Source organism: Somniosus microcephalus, chromosome 4 (genome assembly GCF_052327205.1).
Source record: "Somniosus microcephalus isolate GS21.2 chromosome 4, FLI_Smic_1.0, whole genome shotgun sequence".
In the NCBI taxonomy this organism is placed as follows: domain Eukaryota; kingdom Metazoa; phylum Chordata; class Chondrichthyes; order Squaliformes; family Somniosidae; genus Somniosus; species Somniosus microcephalus.
This window is the reverse complement of record NC_140990.1, coordinates 216,970,557-216,994,529: the sequence shown is the minus strand read 5'-3', so window position 1 is coordinate 216,994,529 and position 23,973 is coordinate 216,970,557. Positions and strand designations below refer to the sequence as shown.

The window sequence follows — 23,973 nt, the reverse complement described above, 5'->3', positions numbered from 1 at the left end:
GGCCACCTATCTTTGTGTCTTTCTATCCCATCATCTAAGTCATTAATAAATAGTGAACAGTTGAGGTCCCAACACAGATCCTTGCGGGACATCACTAGTCACATCCTGCCAATTAGTGTACCTGCACATTATCCCTGTCTCCTGCCGCTCAGCCAATTTCCTAACCAGTCAATAATTTGCCTTCAATTCCATGGGCTTCAACTTTAGTTAACAGTCTCTTATGAGGGACTTTATCAAATGCCTTCTGGAAGTCCATATAAATAACATCCATAGACATTCCCCTGTCCACTCATGAGGCATTGCTCATAGTGAGTCAGAGAGTTTGCGGTTTTCTCCCATGTAAAGTACATTATTAGGCCTATTGATTTTCAGTGATTAAATAAGTAAAACTACGTTTTTATTACACAGCAATGTGGGAAAGTTAGTGGTGTTTTGGGGCTCAAGTTCCACGAGGACGTTCACAGGTGTTAGAATCACTGTTTTGCAGGTGTAAGTGAATAGCATTGTCTTTTCTAAAGGTTAGCAAAACATAGGTGAGATAATTAGTTGGCTTCAACTTTCAACTTGTGCTCTTTTAAAAAACTGAACATTAAATTAAGACATATTCTGACTCTCCCTCTCCCCCCTCAGATGAATACACTTTCTAAAGTTTATAGAACAAAATATTTAAAAACTGTAACAGATATGTAATCAGAACTGTTATCACTTTTCTCTCTGACATACCACCTCTCTGTTTAAAATAAATGTTACATTTTACCTTGATAAAGCTCGTCAATTCTGTCATTTTTCCCCAAAATTATTTGAAGGAAAACTACAGAGTACAAAGTGCTAGAAGCGAGCACAGCTGACTGAACAGGTCTGACATGACCTGAGAAATTAGGTACACTGCAAATTCTCAGCCTGTACAATCCAAATTCAGCTCAGTCATAGCTCTGTGCAAAAATGTGAATCCAAGGCTAGGCTTTTGGGAGATGATAGGCCTTCACTTTTTTTTTAAACTTGTTTAATCCATAATTTTTGATATTAGAAATTTCAGTTACTGACAAAAAGTAGCAGATGGAAATATCTTCAGAAAACATTTTGAGCAATTTGTGGGAACAAAGTGGCCAGATTGTGCAGAATGGCAGGTTTACACATGTAGAACCCATTATAAATGTGAACAGAAGGTGTATGCCGATTCAATAGTTTCTAATAAGATATAGATAGATAAATGGATATAGCTCAGCATAGAAATTCTGATCATGTTGTTTTCAACTATAATGAGAAACGAGCTAAACTTTAATTAATGTAAAATATGTTCTGTTACTCCTGCTATTTTGTTATTCTATTATTGTTTAATAAATTTGTTTGACAGTTAAGGCCTAAAACAGCATCTATAAGAACATAAGATAGAAGCAGCAGGAGTAGGCCATTCAGCCCCTCGAGCTTGCTCCGCCATTCAATCAGATCATGGCTGATCTGATCTTGGCCTCAACTCCACTTTTTTGTCTGTTCCCCATAACCCTCGACTCCCCTGTAGTTCAAAAATCTGTCGATTTCAGGCTTGAATATATTCAATGACTCAACCGCCACAGCTCTCTGGGGTAGAGAATTCCAAAGAATCATGACCCTCAGAGAAGAAATTCAATAAGATCACCTCTCATTCTTCTAAACTTCAATGAGTATAAGCCCAACTTACTCAACCTTTCCTCATAAGACAACCCCTTCATCCCAGGAATCAACCTAGTGAACCTTCTCTGTACTGCCTCCAATGCAAGTATATCCCTCCTTTAAATAAGATCAAAACTGTACACAGTACTCTAGGTGTGGTCTCACCAACACCCTGTACAGTTGTAGCAAGACTTCCCTACTTTTATATTCCATCCCCCTTACAATAAAGGCCAACATTCTATTTGCCTTTCTAATTACTTGCTGTACCTGCATGCTAACTTTTTGGGCTCGATTTTCCAAGCCCCGAGGAGGCGGGCATGGAGGTGGGACAGCACGTAAAATCAGAGAAATTGGGGGCGGGTGACAAACCCACCCCATCCCGCCTCCGTGCCTTTTTGCCAGGAGGCGGGAAGATGTGCAGCTTCGGGTCCCGTCTCCTGGAGGTGGGAAAGGCTTTTAATCCTTTTAACTGCCTGTTAACAGATAGTTAACAGGTAGAAAAAGGGATTAGTGCCATTTTAGCTTCACAGATGAAGGCTTCCCGACCTCGGAGAACCCCGTCAGATTGGAGGAGACGTGGAGGAGGTCTGCGGCAGTCGGAGGCACCGGAAGTAAGGTGCAGAGGTGAGTGATGGGTGCAAGTGTGGAGTGGTAAGTATGTAAGGTGAGTGATAAGTTTAAAAAAGTGTTCACTTACCTTTTTTTTACTTCTGTAGCCTTTAGCCGTGCTGGATCGGGAGAGCGGACATCCACCTTGTCAATTTCAGGTAATGGCTGATGGACCCTCCGATCCATCAGACATCTGAAATTTACTTTTTTACATTCCGCCATTCAACGAGATCATGGCCGATCATCCAAATTCAGTACCCGGTCCCTGCCTTCTCCCCATATCCCTTGATCCCTTTAGCCTTAAGAAATATATCCAACTCTTTCTTGAATATACTTAATGAACTGGCCTCCACCGCCCTCTGTGGCAGAGAATTCCACAGGTTCACCACTCTCTGGGTGAAGAAATTTCTCCTCATTTCAATCCTAAATGGCTTACCCCTTATCCTTAGACTATGAACCCTGGTTCTGGACTCCCCGGCCATCAGAAACATCCTTCCTGTATCTAGTCTGTCCAGGCCTGACAGAATTTTATAGGTTTCGATGAGATCCCCTCTCAATCTTCTAAACTCCAGTGAGTATAAGCCCAATCGACACAATCTCTCCTCATACGTCATTCCTGCCATCCCAGGTATCAGCCTGGTGAATCTTCGCTGCACTCCTTCCATGGCAAGAACGTCCTTCCTCAGGTAAGGCGACCAAAACTGCACACAATACTCAAGGTGTGGTCTCACCAAGGCCCTGTACAACTGTAGCAAGACATCCTTGTTCCTGTACTCAAACCCTCTTGCTACGAAGGCCAACATACCATTTGCCTTCTTAACCGCCTGCTGCACCTGCATGCTTACCTTCAGCGACTGGTGTACAAGAACACCCAGGTCTCTTTGCACTTCCCCTTCTCCCAATCTATTACCATTCAAATAATAATCTGCCTTCCTGTTTTTGCCACCAAAGTGGATAACCTCACATTTATCCACATTATAGTGCATTTGCCATGTTTCTGCCCAATTACCCAACCTGTCCAAATCGTGCTGGAGTTTCACGACATCCTCCTCACAGCATACCCTCCCCCCCAGCTTTGTGTCGTCTGCAAATTTGGAGATATTACATCCAATTCCCTCGTCCAGATCATTAATATATATTGTGAACAGCTGGGGTCCTAGGACCGATCCTTGCGGTACCCCACTAGTCACTGCCTGCCACTCAGAAAATGACCCGTTTATTCCAACTCTTTGCTTTCTGTCCGCCAACCAGTTCTCTATCCAAGTCAATACCTTGCCCCCAATCCCATGTGCCTTAATTTTGCACGCTAATCTCTTATGCGGGACCTTATCGAAAGCCTTCTGAAAGTCCAAATACACCACATGCACTGGTTCTCCCTTATCTATTTTACCAGTTACATCCTCAAAAAACTCCAGTAGATTAGTCAAGCATGATTTACCTTTTGTAAATCCATGTTGACTTTGTCCGATCCAGTCACTGCTTTCCAAGTGCTCTGCTATTACATCTTTTATAATGAACTCTAGCATTTTCCCCACTACCGATGTCAAGCTTACCGGTCTATAATTCCCCGCCTTTTCTCTACCACCTTTTTTGAATAGTGGGGTAACATTAGCTACCCGCCAATCCATGGGTACCGTTCCAGAGTCTATCGAGTTCTGGAAGATGACCAGCAATGCATCTACTATTTCTAGGGCCACTTCCTTAAGTACCCTGGGATGTAGATTATCAGGCCCTGGGGATTTATCGGCCTTCAGTCCCATCAATTTTCCTAACACCATTTCCCTACAAATACTGATTTCTTTCAGTTCCACCCTTTCATCAGACCCTATGTTCCCCGGCATCTTTGGGAGGTTATTTGTGTCCTCCTTTGTGAAGACAGAACCAAAATATGTATTTAGTTGGTCTGCCATTTCTTTGTTCCCCATTATAAATTCCCCCGATTCTGACTGCAAGGGACCTACGCTTGACTTCACCAATCTTTTTCTCTTCACATATCTATACAATGTCTTTTCAGTCCTCACCAGAAAAACGAATCAAACTCAAGAGAATGTCAGTGTTTGACAGCTTCACAGAGCTGTCAAACACTCATTTCTTTTTTCAAGAAGTCTTGACATAGCACGTCTGACGTCGATGTGATCTGTCAGTGACTTCTTCCCTAATTGGCTTGCTGAGCCCACCGGGCTCAATCAGGGGAAAATCCCTCTGAATGGTCATGCGAGGATGGAGGTGGGACATTGACACGACAAGCAGCAGTCCCGCCTCCAAGTCGCCTCCATTGACAAAATCCAGCCCTTTGTGTTTCATGTACGAGGACACCCAGATCCCTCTGTACCACAACATTCTATAGTCTCTCTCTATTTAAATAATATTTTGCTTTTCTATTCTTCCTACCAAAGTGGATAACCTCACATTTTCCCACATTATACTCCATCTGCCAAGTTTTTGCCCACTCATTTAGCCTATCTATATCCCTTTGCAGACTCTTTGTGTCCTCCTCACAACTTGCTTTCCCACCTATCTTTGTATAGTTAGCAAATTTGGCTACAGTACACGCGGTCCCTTCATCCAAGTCATTAATATATATTGTAAATAGTTGCGGCACTAGCACTGATCCCTGTGGTACCCCACTAGTTACAGTTTGCCAACCTGAAAATGACCCATTTATCTCAACTCTCTGTTTTCTGTTCATTAGCCAATCCTCTATCCATGCTAATGTATTACCCCCAACCGTGAAGACAGATACAAAATATTTGTTCAAAGCCTCTGCCATTTCCTTGTTTCCCATTATTAATTCCCCAGTCTCATCCTCGAAGGAACCAATGTTTACTTTAACTACTCTCTTCCTTTTTATATACTTGTAGAAGCTCTTACTGTCTGTTTTTCTATTTCTTGCTAGTTTACTCTTTATTATTTTTCAGTCATCCTTTGCAAGTTTCTAAAAATTTCCCAATCTTCTGGCCTACCACTAAGCTTTGCAACATTGTATGTATGCCTTTTCTTTCAATTTGATAGCCTCCTCAACTTCACAGATGGTTCATCCTTCTCGTAGTGTCTTTCTTTCTCACTGGAATATATCTTTGTTGAGAGTTATGAAATATCTCCTTAGAAGTCTGCCAGTGCTTATCTATCATCTTACCTTCTAATCTATTTTCCCAGTCCACTTTAGCCAACTCTGTCTTCATACCCTTGTAATTGCCTTTATTTAAGTTCAAGACACTAGTTTCAGACCCAAGTTTCTCACCCTCCAAACTAAATGTGAAATTCCATCATGTTATGAGGATCCTTCATGATGAATCATTAATTAATCTTGTCTCATTACACATTATCAGATCTAAAATAGCCTGTTCCCTGGTTGGTTCCAAAACATATTGTTCTAAGAATCTGTCCTGAATACACTCTATGAACTTGTCCTCAAGGCTACCTTTGCATATTTGATTTGTCCAATCTATATGAAGATTAAAATCGCCCACGACTATTACAGTACCTTTCTTACAAGCCCCCATTATTTCTTGATTTATACTCTGTCCCACTATAGTTAGGGGGCCTGTGGACTCCCACCAGTGACTTCTTTCACTTATTATTTCTTAGCTAGACAGATTTTTGGACTCTAGGGGAATCAAGGGATATGGAGATCGGGCAGGAAAGTGGAGTTGAGGTCGATGATCAGCCATGATCTTATTGAATAGCGGAGCAGGCTCGAGGGGCCGTATGGCCTACTCCTGCTCTTATTTCTTATGTTCTTATCGCCACCCAAACTGATTCTACATCTTGATCTTCTGAGCCAAGATCATTTCTCACTACTGTACTGATCTCATCCCTCATTAACAGAGGTACCCCACCTCCTTTTCCTTTCTGCCTATCCTTCCAAAATGTCAAATACCCCTGAATATTCAGTTCCCAGCCTTGTTCACCTGCAGCCACGTCTCTATAATGGCTATCAGATCATACCCATTGATTTCTATTTGTGCTGTCAATTCATCTATTTTGTTATGAATGCTGCGTGCATTCAGATAAAGAGCCTTTAATTTTGTCTTTTTACCATTTTTCCCTATCTGACCCGATTTGCTGGTGCACTCTTATGCTTGTATGCTCTGTTCCTTCCTGTCACACTCTGGTTATCATTACCCCTATCGCTACCCTGCACTATTGCCTTGTCCTTTCTCTTTAACTTTCTAAGTTTCCCCTCACCTGAACCCCCACCCACCACTATTTAGTTTAAAGCCCTATCTAGGGTGTGATTTTCACTTTGGGTGCAGGTTATGCATCCCACTCAATATTCCTTTCCATTAAAGTCAATTGCAAAACAGGTGGCTATCAGTTGCTAGAGGATTCTATAAAAGGGTTCTCGCTTTGTTATTCCGAACACGCCATGAAAGTTACCTAGATATCAGGGCAAGCAAAGTCCCTAGGATGTAGGCACTTAGGGCTCATGAATAAGAGCCCTGAAACACACAAGCCAAAAATATCTAGAGTAAATAAGGGTAATAAAATAAATCCAAAAACATTCTGGGTTTTGATCAAAATACACTAATACTCTGTAAAACTGTGTTCAACGTGTGGGTTGGGTGGGGCTGGGGAAGAGGGAGGGAGAGTTTAAGGTCTGTTTTTATAATGGCAGCAGGTATCAGTCAAATAACTCACTGGTGCTTTGGGCACAAGCAAGTTATGAAGGTCTTTCTTCACAAATTAGTATAGTGGTTGTAGTTTTTCTGGAGACATTGTTGATTGTTTCTAAGCAGCTCTTAAGAACACAGTATGTGGAGTGGGTGAGTCAATGCACTGAATGAGATGCTCTTTAATTTTACTGCAGCGAATTGTCAGAACAGGAAAATAACATCAAATTCTATAAATTTTATCCAAACAGACAAACTTACCAATGAATAATCCAGTATACAACCTGAACAAAGTAGTGGGCAGAAGTTAATATTTAATGTAAAAATTCTGTTTTGCAATAAATAAAATCTTTCTTTCATATTCACTGTTGTTTCTATGAATCTTTATTTCCAATTAATGATTTTTAAATGATGCAGCATGATTTTAAATAAAATATATACATTATTATGAAAATAAAACAAAGTAATTCATATTTTGGTACATTAAAAACATTTTCTTTCCATTAAATCATAGTTGACAAAAACGTAACAATAATCTTAAGTGTAGTCAATAGCAACTGTGTACAAATTTCTGCATAATCCCAATAGACTGATTCAAACATGAAGCAGAACACTAATTTGCAAATGTGGCTATGACACAGTTCCATTGGTTTGTGTCATATTAGCCATGTGTGTTATATATTCATTTATATTATGAACTTAAGTGTCAAACAAAATTGAATTGTACCAGAAATGTCAGTGTTTATGCCATGACCAGAGCTAAATGTTTTCTTTTCATGTAAAGAAAATTGACATCCATGCAACATCTTTTACATTATTCAGTCATGTGTATGGCTATTTCAGCACCAACCCTATCCTATATAAAACAATAAGTCAATGGACAGCTCGTACATCAGTGGATAAGAAAAAAATGTTACTATGAGTTTTGTATATTGGCAAGAAATTCTTAAAAAATGATGCAACATCCAAATCAAAAAATTGAACACTATTGTCCACATGGTCCATTGCATCAATATGTGCTAAGGTGTGGTTGGGTAATAGAGATACAGGAGTTCAAACTTTGTACCCAGAAGGGCTAAGGTATGGATCTAGCCAAGTTTGCAATCACAGAATGGTTAAAACAATATAAATTTAAAAACAAATTTTAATCTTTTAGACTAGAATCCATTTTTCTTCAAATCGCTTTGAGCTGTAGCAGATTAACCAGAGTGTGCGCATTCATTTTATTTCTGAATTTACTTGAGCACTGTTGATCTGAAGTAGCACACATTAACGGAGTATGTTCTGTTTTCAAATGTTAGCAGTAATATAAAAGAACAGAAACTGCTGGAATTTTACATGGACAATAAGTACTGGAAAACAGAGTATTTTTACATCAGTAAATTTTTACTTATAGCCCCAAAGTCAATGGTTTTTTCATGTAAATTGCCACTGTTAATAGCGTACCATTCAATATGTAAAATTAAATTTCCTTGGTTAAAAAAGTCTTCAACTGCCCTCACTTAAGTACTGTGAAAATACTCTGTTTTATAGTAATTTGAACCCCATTTCTTTATCAAGGAAAATGCTGTTAACAAGATTTAAGTTTGCATAGAGCAGATATGTCTGATCTACTGCTGCAAAGCTATTTATTCTGCCTTGTTTGTGAGGGAGGTAATTTTTTAAAACAAGCTAAGACATATTTTTTGTATGCAGTCCTATTGCTCAAGGCATAATATAAGAGATCTGAAAAATAGTTTCTATAATTCTGCATACCATCGTACCTACTTTATATGAACGGTGCAATTTTATCCCTTTTTACTTTGGTACATTCAGTGCAATTTTTAAAAAAGTTCTTTTTTCCTGTTTCTGAAAACTTTGTATAAAATAAAAAAAGGCATCAATCTTTTTGATGCCCTGGAGCAGATAACCTAAACAAATTTGATTAGAACAAGCACAAAGAGTGAACTGCTTAGACATCTCCCTCAAATCCAACAAGGTTTGGATAGTTTAAAGATTATATAGGACTTGTACAGAATCTATTAAAAAGATTAAATAAAACTGAATTGCACAACTGTTGACATTTTTAATGTGCCAAAGTAACAATGGAGCTGTAATTCTAGACATTTCCATACTTTGTGATTGTATACCATGCAATAACAGGTATATAAAGACCATTATTTCATTAACAAGTACATCTGTTTTCTGCTTGGAGCTTTAGAAGCTATAGGTATACCATTGAGTTTAAAAAAAACATAAACCTAGCTCTTCAGGTGTTGAAGTATACCCCATGAAAAAAAATCATCCATTTTCATAGTATTTTCACAGTCATTCCGAAGTAGCATCGATCTGTCTCTGTGCAAGCCTTGGTCGTTTCTGAACTGCTTTTCTTTACAAAAGCATATTTAGTATTTTTATACTCGACAGAAGTAGCCAAATACTGTGTATGAGGTGACCACTGTGCAAGGTTTCGGTTTCTTCCCTTCATTTCTCATACCAGACACACAATAATTCAGCAGAATGTGTGCAGTGATTGTCTGTACTCCGTAACCTTGCTTCATCTTCTGCATGCATACTAACTCACCAGTAGGTCCTGTAAGTCTATGAAGAACAATTCTTTGTTAATCCAAATCCCGCAAGGAGTTCACCAAAGTGAGTCTGCATCTGCCATCGCATCCTCCGCTTCCAGGAGGTCCATGAGAAAAGATCCTGTAGAAGAAATATGCTTACACTTCAGCACATCTTGTTACTCCAGTCCAAAAGTGCTCGTCTCTTCCACAGCAGTCAACATCTTCTCGTACAACATAGAAAAAGATGGGTATGGAGGGAGATCTAGCCTGTTGAAACAGGTATGAGCCCTGTAAAACCAAGAAAAATGTTGCTGTTACTACGTCCCACAATCTTAAGCATCACAATAATAAGCTTGATAATAATAGCAGTTCAGGGAACAAAGATTATTAAAAGGGATTATTTGAACTGGTTCACACAAACTGATTTCATAATGGTGTGGACTTGTTACTTCCCAATCTAATTTCCATGGATTGTAACATAAAATCGAGATAAACAATACCCACCAAATGTTCATAAATAAAGTAAGACTGAACATTTGATGTATTTTGTTAATAAGAAAGAAACAAAGACTTGCAGTTATTTAGCTCCTTTCATGACCTCAGGATGTCCCAAAGCACTTTAAAGCCAATGAAATACTTTTAAATGTGGTCACTGTTGGAAGACCCACATCCAGAGTTGTCAGCAAATGTTTAGTTGCACGTCCACCACATACTGAAAGCATCAACTTGTACCAAAACTTAAACATAGCTAAAGCAAATTGTGTCCATCACATGGAAATTATCTGAAAACGACAATCTCACATAGGAAAGGATAGACATTGGCTGGAGCATTAATGCAGCTCTGCAAGATAAAGTAAGCTTTTAAAATAAAAGCAAAATCTGTTACCCTGTTGTAACATCATTCATATTTAATAATCAAACAGAAATGATTTTTGATCATTAAAAATCATACCGATTTTGGGAGGCTAGTGAGCAGTGCTCTTTTCGTGTATTTGAGTGTCCTGTGTGGAACCCAGCCTTCCCCAGCTTCACAATGATGCAAGAAGTGAAAATGTGGATCCTATTCACTTCTGTGAAAATAGAGCAAATACTGTATTCTTCAATTCAGTATGTATGTGGCATATTTTAATCCTGCAAATATAGCTGCTGTACATTTCCATTGATGTACCGTATTGGCCCTCTGTCCTGTTACTTCCAATGTTTTTCCTACTTCTAACTTCGTGTGCTACCTGACTGCAGATGTGAGTACCATTTCAGTAGTTTTCTTTTGCTTTCTCTTGCTGGATAGCAAAAGCAAAAGAACATTATGGAAGTGGGGCTATCCCAGCATCTATAGCGACAGCGAAATCATACTCTATAGATTTAATAAATGGCTTTTATTACCACTATGAAACCTGGAATACCCAACATCCATTGTATTATTTCCACTTTCTTTCAATTCCAGTGAGAAAAAGCAAAAGGAAATTACAAAGCCATGATTTACAGCATAGTGGAGTCACTTTCAATATAAACTACTTACCCTTTGTGAGGCTTCCACATATGTAGCTCCAAATACATCCGGCCATGGCTGACACTAAATACATATTCATTCAGTAAGCCAGTCACATTCAGTGAGGGTCTGTACTGATAACACATGGATCAGGATCCTTTTCATTCCAGAACTGCCATTTCGTATATGGTAAAACGTTAAATAGACTATAGCTGGGAATTGTGTTCGTATGCAGCACAATCCCACATTTCCCAAGGACTGATGGTGATGGATGTGGCAAACATCACTAATCCATGCATCACTCCAGCTGATAGAGGCAGATGGGATGAGCTAGATAAAGGAACCAATTCCCAATTTATTTTAAAAGCAATAAAAGCTCTCCATAAGAGGTATGTTATTTTTGCAATTAAGAAAATATGAAATGATGCATATAGCTCCTTTAACCTCGGCTGACAAAACTGTAGATTCAGTAAATAAGGTAGTGCTGTATGGCTAAGACTGCTGTTGTGTTTTAGTGAATAGGCAATATCTCTGAATCTTTATGCCCTGTTCATATTGGACCAGACTGTGGGTTTGGCAGCGAACGACATTAATTGGGCTTTTATGCTCATCATTGACATCGCACTCTATTCAGGAACATGGCCCCTCGAGCCTGTTCCACCAGTCAGTGAGATCACAGCTGATTTGTATCTTAACTTTATTTCAGATTCTCTGCAAATTGCCATTACCATCGCCTAAGCCGAATGTTACCGACAAGAAGGTCCAGAAATCCCAATGTTGTTTTAAACATTGTGTACAAAGCATATTCAGTAGTAGATAATTCTAATGGAAAGTAACTTTCTGGATTTCGGCTTATGATCTTTATATCATGATCTATCTGGTATGGACAGAGAACATCAAGGCTTCTCATGTACTCACCAATAACTATTTTAAGTTGCATTGATTAACCAACACTCCATCAATGTTTTCTCTTGGATCTTTTTAAGAATTCAAAATTCAAATTGTTTGTTTAAATGTTATTATACATTCATCAGCAATGTTTTAATTTCCTCATTAGGATACTTTACTGTTGCTGTGCAGAGAGAGGATAACTTGAAAAGTGCATTATTTATAACACTACAACATTTTGGCAAAATACTTGTTTAGGGCAGGAAATATTAAAGTTGAAAATTCTCTCTCAATGGTCACAAAGATGTGAGCCAAACAAACAGCTCTGGCCACAAACGAATTAAAAGTCAGGCTCTGCTTTCTGTGACAGTTTAAATACATGAAACAAGTTAAAGCAGTTGGCACCTTTTGTTTGCCAGTTTAATTTAAAAACCCTAAATTCACAAAGTTCTTTGTGGAAGTCATTTAATACATGTAATTAGGATCAGCTTAAACTATTAAAAAGATGGCCGACTAACATTGTTATTTTAATGATGATATGATCACAGCTTTTAGGTAGACTGGTGTCTGTTTAAGACCAATGTTTGAAAGTTTAGTTAAAAATATACTTTAAGTACTCGAACACAAATTGATTAGGAACATAGGAACAGGAATAGGCCATTCAGCCCCTCGAGCCTGCTCCGCAGTTCAATGAGATCATGGCTGATCTGCGACCTAACTCCATATACCTGCCTTTGCCCCATATCCCTTAATACCTTTGGTTAACAGAAAGCAATCAATCTCCGATTTAAAATTAACAATTGATCTAGCATCAATTGCCGTTTGTGGAAGAGAGTTCCAAACTTCTACCACCCTTTGTGTGTAGAAATGTTTCCTAATTTCACTCCTGAAAGGTCTGACTCTAATTTTTAGACTGTGCCCCCAGTCCTAGAATCCCCAACCAGTGGAAATAGTTTATTTCTATCTACCCTATCTGTTCCCCATAATATCTTGAAAACTTTGATCAGATCACCCCTTAACCTTCTAAATTCCAGGGAATACAACCCTAATTTGTATAATCTCTCCTCGTAACTTAACCCTTGAAGTCCGGATATCATTCTGGTAAACCTACGCTGCACTCCCTCCGAGGACAATATATCCTTTCTAAGGTGTGGTGCCCAGAACTGCTCATAGTACTTCAGGTGTGGTCTAACCAGGGCTTGGTATAGCTGCAGCATAACTTCTACCCCTCTGTACTCTAGTCCTCTAGATATAAAGGTCAGCATTCCATTAGCCTTTTTGATTATTTTCTGTACCTGACCATGACATTTTAATGATCTATGTACCTGGATCCCCAAGTCTTTTTGGACCTCCACTATTTTTAGCCTTTCACTATTTAGAAAGTACATTGTTCTATCATTGTTCGGTCCAAAGTGGATGACCTCATATTTGTCTACACTGAAATCCATTTGCTACAGTTTTGCCCATTCACTAAATCTGTCGATATCCCTTTGTAATTTTATGCTTCCATCTACATTGCCTACAATTCCACCGATCTTTGTGTCATCGGCAAATTTGGATATATAACTTTGTATGCCATCATCTAAGTCATTAATAAATACTGTGAATAGTTGAGGCCCCAACACAGATCCCTGCGGTGCGGGACACGACTTAGTCACCTCCTGCCAATTGGAGTACCCAGCCATTATCCCTACTGCCTGTCTCCTGCCACTCAACCAATTTCCTAACCAGGTCAATAATTTGCCCTCAATACCTTAGTTAACAGTCTCTTATGAGGGACTTTATCAAATGCCTTCTGGAAGTCCATATAAATAACATCCATAGACATTCCTCTGTCCACTACTTCAGTCACCGCTTCAAAAAATTCAATCAGGTTTGTCAGGCATGATCTACCTTTTACAAATCCATGCTGGCTCTCTCTAATCAACTGAAAATTTGAGAGGTGTTCAGTCACTCTATCCTTAATTACAGACTCCAGCAATTTCCCGACAACAGATGTTAGGCTAACTGGTCTATAATTCCCTGGTTTCCCTCTCTCACCATTTTTAAACAGCGGAGTGACGTGCACAATTTTCCAATCTAAAGGAACGGTTCCTGAATCAAGAGAGCTTTGGAATATTACAGTTAGGGCCTGTGCAATGTACTCACCTGCTTCCTTTAAAACCCTGGATTCATTTACTGAATGCTATGTCGGACATAAATTATGCCTGAGACTTTCAGCATATAAACATGCAGAATGGCCAAGATAATTTTGAATGAATGCTCTTTAAAAGAAATCTTACCATATCACATCAACAGTAATGGAATTCATCGGATTCATTGAACATCTTCAAATAAATATAAATCTGCATGTTTGCCTTTCAATTCTGTTCATAATTATTTTTTCAGGAATATACACATAGGATATACTTCCAACTTTCCATTACTGTAAAGTAGCTGTGACAATCTAGCATCAGTCCTGTTTCAATTTATAAGAAATTCTACATTTTATTTTTTTAATATGAATTTGTACCTGTTAAGTAGTGCAGTAAATTTAAAACTGGGCTTCTGTTAGTAGTACTCTGAAGCAAATTCTTTGTTGTCTGTGCCTGTAAAGGAAGTGAAGAATACATAAACCCTGCCTAGAGTGTAGGTGCCAGCCCCAAAGGGAGCTGACTCACTTCAGTTTATATTAATTCCGTGCAGGAAATCCCCCGTCAGGACAAAATGATTTAATTTGTTTCCTCAGGCAATGCATGTGGGACATGCCAATGTAAGAGTCAGGTACACAGTCTATAATAGCTGCCCCACTTTTGGGGGGAGGGGGGGGCTGGGGTTAGTGGGGCAGGGGGAAAGAAGGGTGTAACAAGATTGTACTGTCTGGGAGGCTTAAAAATCTGCCTGAAATCAGGTACGAAAGGCAGCTGTTATCTCTTCAAAGTCTCGTTTAATTGACAGTTCTGCACTCCGAGACCTCCTGACATATATGTACCATAGCCTAGTTAAGATTCAACTAGACTTTGAAAAGATAACAGTGGGATGCTAAGAGCTCGCGTATGGTATATAATGTCAGTTAAAGAATTATGATAAAAAGATTCCAAGAATCTTGAAATAATTCATTGTTAGATTCCAAAAACAGATTATAGTAAGTATGAAATTGAAGTGCTTTATTATGGTTTCATCTGCTGTCCACTTATTCTTGCTCCTATGTAATCTTAATTCTTACAATAAATTAGAGAGAGATGATGTTTCCATTTAGTGGGGGAGTCCAAAACTAGGGGCCTTAAATACAAGATAGATACAAAAAAAATCCAATAAAGAATTCAGGATAAACTTCTTTACTGAGAGATACGTTAGAATGTGGAACTTCCTACCACAAGGAGTAGGCGAATAGCATCTAGCTTCCCCTTAAAGGTATACATAAGTACTTGAGGAAGAAAGGAATAGAAGGATATGCAGATAGGGTTAGATGAAGTCGGATGGGACGCTTGTGTGGAGCATAAACACTAGTTGGGCCGAATGGCTGGTTTCTGTCCTGTAAATTCTATATAATTCTATGTAGTTTAGCCTGAACTATATAGACTTTCAGGGTGGCGTTTTTCTGCCAATTCAAAAAAAGAGAGTATACGGTGACATCCCATAGTTTTTCTGGCGCATACTCAAATGGCACAGGGTAACATGCCATTTGCCTTCCTAATTGCTTGCTGTACCTGCATGCTAACTTTCTGTGTTTCCTGTACAAGTACACCCAAATCTCTCTGAACACCAACATTTAATAGTTTCTCACCATTTAAAAAATATTCTGTTTTTCTATTCTTCCTACCAAAGTGAACAGTCTCGCATTTCCCCACATTATACTCCATCTGCCACCTTATTGCCCACTCACTTAATACAACTAAAACAGATTAACTGGTCATCTATCTCATTGCTGTTTATGAGCCTTTGCTATGCACATACTGGCTGCTTTGCTTGCCCACGTTACAAGAGTGAATACACTTCAAAAGTACTTCATTGGCTGTGAAGCGCTTTGGGATAGAAACATAGAAGATAGGAGCAGGAGTAGGCCATTCGGCCCTTCGAGCCTGCTCCGCCATTCAATGAGATCATGGCTGATCATCCAAATTCAGTACCCTGTCCCTGCCTTCTCCCCATATCCCTTGATCCCTTTAGCCTTAAGAAATATATCCAACTCTTTCTTGAATATATTTAATGAACTGGCCTCCACCGCCCTCTGTGGCAGAGAATTCCACAGGTTCACCACTCTCTGGGTGAAGAAATTCCTCCTCATTTCAGTCCTAAATGGCTTACCCCTTATCCTTAGACTATGACCCCTGGTTCTGGACTCCCCGGCCATCAGAAACATCCTTTCTGCATCTAGTCTGTCCAGACCTTACAGAATTTTATAGGTTTCGATGAGATCCCCTCTCAATCTTCTAAACTCCAGTGAGTACAAGCCCAATTGACACAATCTCTCCTCGTACGTCATTCCTGCCATCCCAGGTATCAGCCTGGTGAATCTTCGCTGCACTCCCTCCATGGCAAGAACGTCCTTCCTCAGGTAAGGTGACCAAAACTGCACACAGTACTCAAGGTGTGGTCTCACCAAGGCCCTGTACAACTGCAGCAAGACATCCTTGTTCTTGTACTCGAACCCTCTTGCTACGAAGGCCAACATACCATTTGCCTTCTTAACCGCCTGCTGCACCTGCATGCTTACCTTCAGCGACTGGTGCACAAGGACACCCAGGTCTCTTTGCACTTCCCCTTCTCCCAATCTATTGCCATTCAAATAATAATCTGCCTTCCTGTTTTTGCCACCAAAGTGGATAACCTCACATTTATCCACATTATAGTGCATTTGCCATGTTTCTGCCCAATCACCCAACCTGTCCAAATCGTACTGGAGTTTCATGACATCCTCCTCACAGCATACCCTCCCACCCAGCTTTGTGTCGTCTGCAAATTTGGAGGTATTACATCCAATTCCCTCGTCCAGATCATTAATATATATTGTGAACAGCTGGGGTCCTAGGACCGATCCTTGCGGTACCCCACTAGTCACTGCCTGCCACTCGGAAAACGACCCGTTTATTCCAACTCTTTGCTTTCTGTCCGCCAACCAGTTCTCTATCCAAGTCAATACCTTGCCCCTAATTCCATGTGTCTTAATTTTGCACGCTAACCTCTTATGCGGGACCTTATCGAAAGCCTTCTGAAAGTCCAAATACAACACATCCACTGGTTCTCCCTTATCTAATTTACCAGTTACATCCTCAAAAAATTCCAGTAGATTAGTCAAGCATGATTTACCTTTTGTAAATCCATGTTGACTTTGTCCGATCCTGTCACTGCTTTCCAAGTGCTCTGCTATTACATCTTTTATAATGGACTCTAGCATTTTCCCCACTACCGATGTCAGGCTTACCGGTCTATAATTCCCCGCCTTTTCTCTGCCACCTTTTTTGAATAGTGGGGTAACATTAGCTACCCTCCAATCCATGGGTACTGTTCCAGAGTCTATCAAGTTCTGGAAGATGACCAGCAATGCATCTACTATTTCTAGGGCCACTTCCTTAAGTACCCTGGGATGTAGATTATCAGGCCCTGGGGATTTATCGGCCTTCAGTCCCATCAATTTTCCTAACACCATTTCCCTACAAATACTGATTTCTTTCAGTTCCACCCTTTCATCAGTCCCTATGTTCCGCGGTATTTCTGGGAGGTTATTTATGTCCTCCTTTGTGAAGACAGAACCAAAATATGTATTTAGTTGGTCTGCCATTTCTTTGCTCCCCATTATAAATTCCCCCGATTCTGACTGCAAGGGACCTACGCTTGACTTCACCAATCTTTTCCTCTTTACATATGTATAAAAGCTTTTACAGTCAGTTTTTATGTTCCCTGAAAGCTTACTCTCATATTCTATTTTCCCTTTCTTAATTAATCCCTTTGTCCTCCTTTGTTGAATCCTAAACTGCTCCCAATCCTCAGGATTATTGCTTTTTCTGGCCAATTTGTATGTCCTCTCCTTGGATCTTATGCTATCCCTAATTTCCCTTGTTAGCCACGGTTGAGTCACCTTTTTTGTTTTATTTTTATGCCAAACTGGGATGAACAACTTCTGTAGTTCATCCATTCGGTCTTTGAATGTTTGCCATTGCCTATCCACCGTCAACCCTTTGAGTGCCATTCTCCAATCAATCCTACCCAACTCGCTCCTCAGACCATCGTAGTTTCCTTTATTTAAATTGAGGACCCTAGTTTCTGAATCAACTACTTCATTCTCCATCTTAATGAAGAATTTGATCATATTATGATCGCTCCGACCCAAGGGGCCTCGTACAACAAGATTGCTAATTAATCCTTTCTCGTTACATAATACCCAGTCTAAGATGGCCTGATCTCTGGTTGGTCCCTCGACATATTGGTCCAGGAAACCATCCCGTAAACACTCCAGGAATTCCTACTCCACAGTATTGTTACTAATTTGGTTAGCCCAATCTATATGTAGATTAAAGTCACCCATGCTGACTGCTGTGCCCTTATTGCACGCTTCTTTAATTTCCCTTTTAATGCCATCCCCAACCTCCGCCTTACTGTTTGGAGGTCTATATACCACTCCCACTAATGTTTTTTTCCCCTTAGTATTTCTCAATTCTACCCATACAGATTCCACCTCATCAGAGCTAATATCCTTCATTACAATTGTGTTAATCCCTTCTTTAACCAATAATGCTACCCCTCCTCCCTTTCCTTTTTGCCTATCTTTCCTGAATATCGAATACCCCTGGACGTTGAGTTCCCAGTCTTGGCCATCCTTGAGCCACGTTTCCGTAATCCCAACCAAATCATATTCGTTTACCTCTATTTGCGCAGCCCAGGGATTTGAAAGGTGCTATATAAAGGTACATTCTTTATTTCCTTCTAAGTTCATGGGAACCTAATATTGGAGTTCACAAACAATGGATATTGAAAATGCTTTATTTTGTATCTAAAGCCCAATAATATGTTCAGCAAAGCTTTCTTCCTAAATATTCACTTTCGATATTTGCACTTGGCATGATGTGTACATGAACATGTGTGGGTCATCATGTGTCCATGTCCTGGGGCCTACAACTAGCTTTAGAATTACTGAAAAATCCAAGCAACCTGACTCTGGTCTATGTGACAGCTATCCACTCAAACACAAAACAGTCTCAGTTTGGTATATGCAGTACAACTGAAGTCTTAAACAGGACTTTAGTCTGTGGTGTAGTCTGTGACCAATTAGGTAAAGATTAGATTTTTTGATTTTGCAGTAATTAGAAATATCCATATTGAAATAAAAGTTTTTTAAAATTTGTTTATGGGATGTGGGCGTCGCTGGCAAGGCCAGCATTTACTGCTCATCCCTAATTGCCCTTGAGAAGGTGGTGGGCAGCAGCCTTCTTGAACCGCTGCAGTCTGTGTGGTGAAGGTACTCCCACAATGCTGTTAGGTAAGGAGTTCCAGGATTTTGACCCAGCGACGATGAAGGATTGGCGATATACTTCTAAGTCAGAATGGTGTGTGACTTGCAGGGAAACTTGTAGGTGGTGGTGTTCCCATGCGCCTGCTGCCCTTGTCCTTCTAGGTGGAAGAGGTTGCGGGTATGGGAGGTGCTGCCGAAGAAGCCTTGGTGAGTTGCTGCAGTGCATCTTGTAGATGGTACACACTGCAGCCACGGTACGCCAGTGGTGGAGGGAGTGAATGTTTAAGGTGGTGGATGGGGTGCCAATCAAGCGGGCTGCTTTGTCCTGGATAGTATCGAGCTTCTTGAGTGTTGTTGGAGCTGCACTCATCCAGGCAAATGGAGAATATTGCATCACACTCCTTACTTGTGCCTTGTAGATGGTGGAAAGGCTTTGGGGAGTCAAGAGGTGAGACACTCGCCGCAGAATACCTAGCCTCTGACCTGCTCTTGTTACCACAGTATATATGTGGCTGGTCCAGTTAAGTTTCTCGCTAATGGTGACCCTCAGGATGTTGATGGTGGGGGATTTGGCAATGGTAATGCCATTGAATGTCAAAGGCCGGTGGTTAGACTCTCGCTTGTTGGAGATAGTCATTGCCTGGCACTTGTGTGGCGCGAATGTTACCTGCCACTTATCAGCCCAAGCCTGAACGTCGTCCAGGTCTTGTTGCATGGACTGCTTCATTATCTGAGGAGTTGTGAATGGCACTGAACACTGTGCAGTCATCAACGAACATCCCCATTTCGGACCTTATGTTGAAGGGAAGGTCATTGACGAAGCAGCTGAAGATGGTTGGACTTTATAGATACATTTGTGTTTCAGATTTAATTCCTCCCCCTCCCCCCGCACCCTCACCCAACCTACTTTTTCCAGATGCACTTTAGGCATCAGGGGCTAGAAATTCATTATAGCCCAGGAATGGGTGGTATCTTTAGAAAAGTTTGAGAATTAGCACCAGGCACTAATGCTTTAGACTGCACGCAAAATTCATTCTCACTTGGCAAAGAAATGATTGGGACACTAAATCAAGTCTTAAAGGCCTAGCTCAGTGGCGTTACACTCGAAGGGTGGACCAATATCTGGTGCAGTCTAATCTCAGCTCATCATTGTCATGGATCCTAGAGGGCGAGGTGGCATGTCAGTACAGCCCCCATTAATGTTACCAAGTGTAGCAGTTTGAATCTTTGAACAATAAATGTAGCCACTTTGCACTTGCCAGAAGACTGCTGATAAAAAAGCGTGAAATTACTCACTGCTCCACTGGCTGAAACTGACAAGAAGCTACTGAGACTAACCTATCCTGACAGCTGCGAGTGATTAATGCTGATGCCTTTAAATAATATCGCTGGAGCCAGCTTCCGTGAGCTGTGTGCCTGCTCTCCCTGTCGCTGTCTGGTCGAGGTGCAAAGGCAAGTGCCAACAATGAATTTTGCAGATCAGGCGGCCGGCGTCACGATCTGCCTGGCTACCTCGTACCGGCAGCGCAACGAGGGGGGGAGGGACTGGATTTGCCGCCCTCTGCAGGTGCTAACGGGAGGTGCTAACCTACTGAATCGCCCCCCCCATGTGTTTAGTGCTATTGTCACTGCATGATGTCAACACATTATGATTTTAAAATTGATTTCAAAAATAACAAAAGAATCTCATCCCTGATCAAATCAATCTGCAACCAAACATAGCCAAATGCGCTTTAGAAATCTTCCTAACCAGATGAGCCATAAAATCTTTCTATCCAGAAAAGCCAGTAAACTCATTCAACAATGTTGACAGCACTCATTCTCCAATGGAGAAATTGGCAGGAGCAGTGCAGAAAAAGATACAATCATTAGCATATTCATTCCATTTAAACAAATGAGAAAAAGTCAAATTACAGGTTAAATTTAAATTTAATTATTTTCACGCAATTAAATTAAAAAGTATCAAGAATATTGAACCTGCAAAATAACTAAGGTTATTCAGGCCAAGTGTAGTGCCCTACTGCTATCTGCCCGAGACCAGCTGATTCATCACAGACATCTAATATATGTAGCTCAGTAGTCAGTACCACACCATATGGTGCGTTGAGCTACTGAGCTGCTGGGGAACAGCGTCCCACATGGTCTCTCAGTCAGACTTGGAGGGGAAAGTCGCCAGGTAAGTCCTGCGTGTTTCCAAGGAGTCACAAAAGAATGGCATCAGCAGATCTTTTGCTGGCCAGAGAAATGTGTGCAGCAGCTGGGGGCATAAGTGGGGACCTAAAGAGGGGAGAATGTGTGAAAACAAAAATAAAAATAGCCTCACTTTAAGCTCTCTGATTGTAGCACAGTCTGGCGTAAATACATCAGTTTATTTTACCAGACATTCCTCATAAGTGTTTACATTTAGCCAGAGAAAAAAATGTCACCTAATAATTGTGGATTGGTAGATAAAAGCTTGGTTAAAAATACCAAGATTTAAGCCCCAATTATGAGAGAGGCAATACTGCACCAGAGCACAGCGGGTAGGTGCGCTCAATTTTTAAATTCAAAGTACACCCCTTAATTTGGCTAGGATACAGACACAAACAAAGCATCCCCAGAGAGCTTGGCCTGTAGCACACATAGGTGGAGAACACAAGATCTGTCTCTTAAAGGGCTGCAGTTCACCATAAAAGGGGAATTTGTGAAGGTGAGAAAAATAGTGGGACTAATTGTTCACTGTGGAACAAAGGAGACGTGAGCAACGTTGCTCTTCTTAATGCTGAAGAGTTGGAGTTCCTGCTGCTGGTGGTGGCTCTATGGGACGGAAGGCCACCCTCCAGTGAAAGAAAAGGTGCCAACTGCATGAAGGAAGGTTGCTAACCAAGTCAGTGAATGTAATTGTAGTGTATGTGCTTTAAGTCAGAACTACTTTTTACAGCTCCTGTATACTGTAGTACCGGCAGTGACCACACCGGTATATAAGCTGTGCGCATGCCTCTGTACCCCAGTCTAGAGATTACCCTCCTCCAGTAAAGACCTGTTATTTGTTTATGTACAGCATCCGTGTAATTATTTATCCACTGAACCATGGATCTAACAGTAGTCACCCAACTTCTGCATAGTGCCACTAAGGAAGAAATGCGCTTGTTACAGGTGCAAAGTGCCTCATTTTTGCACACATTTCTTGTGGGGTCCGTTAAATGTTATACAAACCCAATTTGTTAACTCTTACACCTGTCTATCAGGGGAGGAGCAGGTATGATTTCAAACACTACACACAACCAGTGCGCTTTTAGAAACATAGAAGTTCACAGCAAAGAAGACGGCCATTCAACCCATTAAGTCTCTGCCAGCTCTTTGGTAGAGCAATCCAAAAGAAATCCACCTGCCCCATACTATCCCTGTATCGTTCGCTGCTTCAAATATTGATTCCATTTTTTTCCCCTTAAAAGATGCAATGGTCTCTGTCTCAGCTACTCCCTGTGGCAAAGCAGTCTCTGCTCCACTGTGGGAAAAACAATCTCTTGACCTCTCTCTTCACACTCTTAGTGACAATTATAAATTTCTGAACCCTTATCATTGACTTGCTCAACCTGAGGAAATAGTTTTTTCTATTAACTCCAGCAGAAAAAGTCCTAGTATCACAGAATCACAGAAACCCCACAGTGCAGATAGAGGCCATTTCGGCCCATCGAGCCTGCACCGACACATATCCCACCTGATCCCCGTAACCCCTACACCAACACATATCCCACCCTATCCCTGTAACCCCACGTATTTAATCCCCTAACACTAAGGGTCAATTTATCATAGCCAATCAACCTAACCCGCACATCTTTGGACTGTGGGAGGAAACCGGAGCACCCGGAGAAAACCCACGCAAACACGGGGAGAATGTGCAAACTCCACACAGACAGTCGCCCGAGGCCGGATTTGAACCCCCTTATTATTTGTCACTTTTCACACAAATAGAATCTCAATAACTGCAGGTTCACCTTTCAGTGAAAGGATAACTAGCTTTTATGGAAATGGTTACAAACTAGGATAATTCTTACAACCTTATGAAAAACTTCAATATTGGTCTAAAAGGACAACTGTTTTGTATGGGGTTCTGCTTTTTAAAACATGTTTAAACCATACTTTAAATAAGAAACATTTTCTTACCCAAGTTTTCCCTTCAATCACAGACTTTTTATAACAATCAACAAAGAACTAAACAGTCTTTAAAAATACAAGCTGATCTCCAGTGGTGTTGCTCACAGTGACTCAGAGGATACATTATTTTATCACATGTAATACACAATATCATTGGGGGGAATTTTCCCAGCCCTGGGGAGGCGGGACTGCTGGGAAAATGGCAGAAACTGGAAGTGGGTACCGACCCCGCTCCCAACCCGCCTCCATGCCATCTTCCCGGAGGCGGGTCCCCGAGTCGCACAGGGACCCGTCTCCTCGAGGCGGGAAGGGGATTAGAGCCAATTAACTGCCTGTTAACAGGCAGTTTTGAAGCTTTTCCCCATTTTACGCTTGCACTTGTGGGCTTCCCGACGGCTGCGAGCCTCGCCAGGGTCAGCGAGGTGAGCAGTGGGTCTGCGGGGTGAGAGGGGTCAAAATGTCAGCTGTAGAGGTGAGTGACGGGTGCAAGTGTGGACAGGTAAGTATGAGAGGTAAGTGTAAAGTGTTGGAAAAAGTTTCCTTACCTTTGCTTCTTTCTGCAGGCTTCAACCTTTGAGGATCTGGAGGTGCCTCATCTCAACGGCAGAG

At 40.8% G+C, this 23,973-nt stretch overlaps 1 protein-coding gene across 5 annotated transcripts in view; it reads right to left on the bottom strand.

Moving 5' to 3' along the window:
• Positions 1-7,238: 7,238 nt before the first annotated feature.
• LOC147120218 (E3 ubiquitin-protein ligase HECW2-like) overlaps positions 7,239-23,973 on the bottom strand; it is a 424,776-nt gene continuing 408,041 nt past the window's right edge. For 4 of the 5 annotated variants that reach the window (XM_085985828.1, XM_085985830.1, XM_085985829.1 and 1 more), the window contains one exon: positions 7,239-9,709. In XM_085985828.1, the coding sequence (XP_085841954.1) occupies positions 9,598-9,709 (112 nt within the window). In that variant the 3' untranslated portion in view covers positions 7,239-9,597. Of the gene's footprint in view, positions 9,710-14,310; positions 14,387-23,973 lie in introns of all 5 variants that reach the window. The other variant, XM_085985831.1, reaches the window with a different exon arrangement.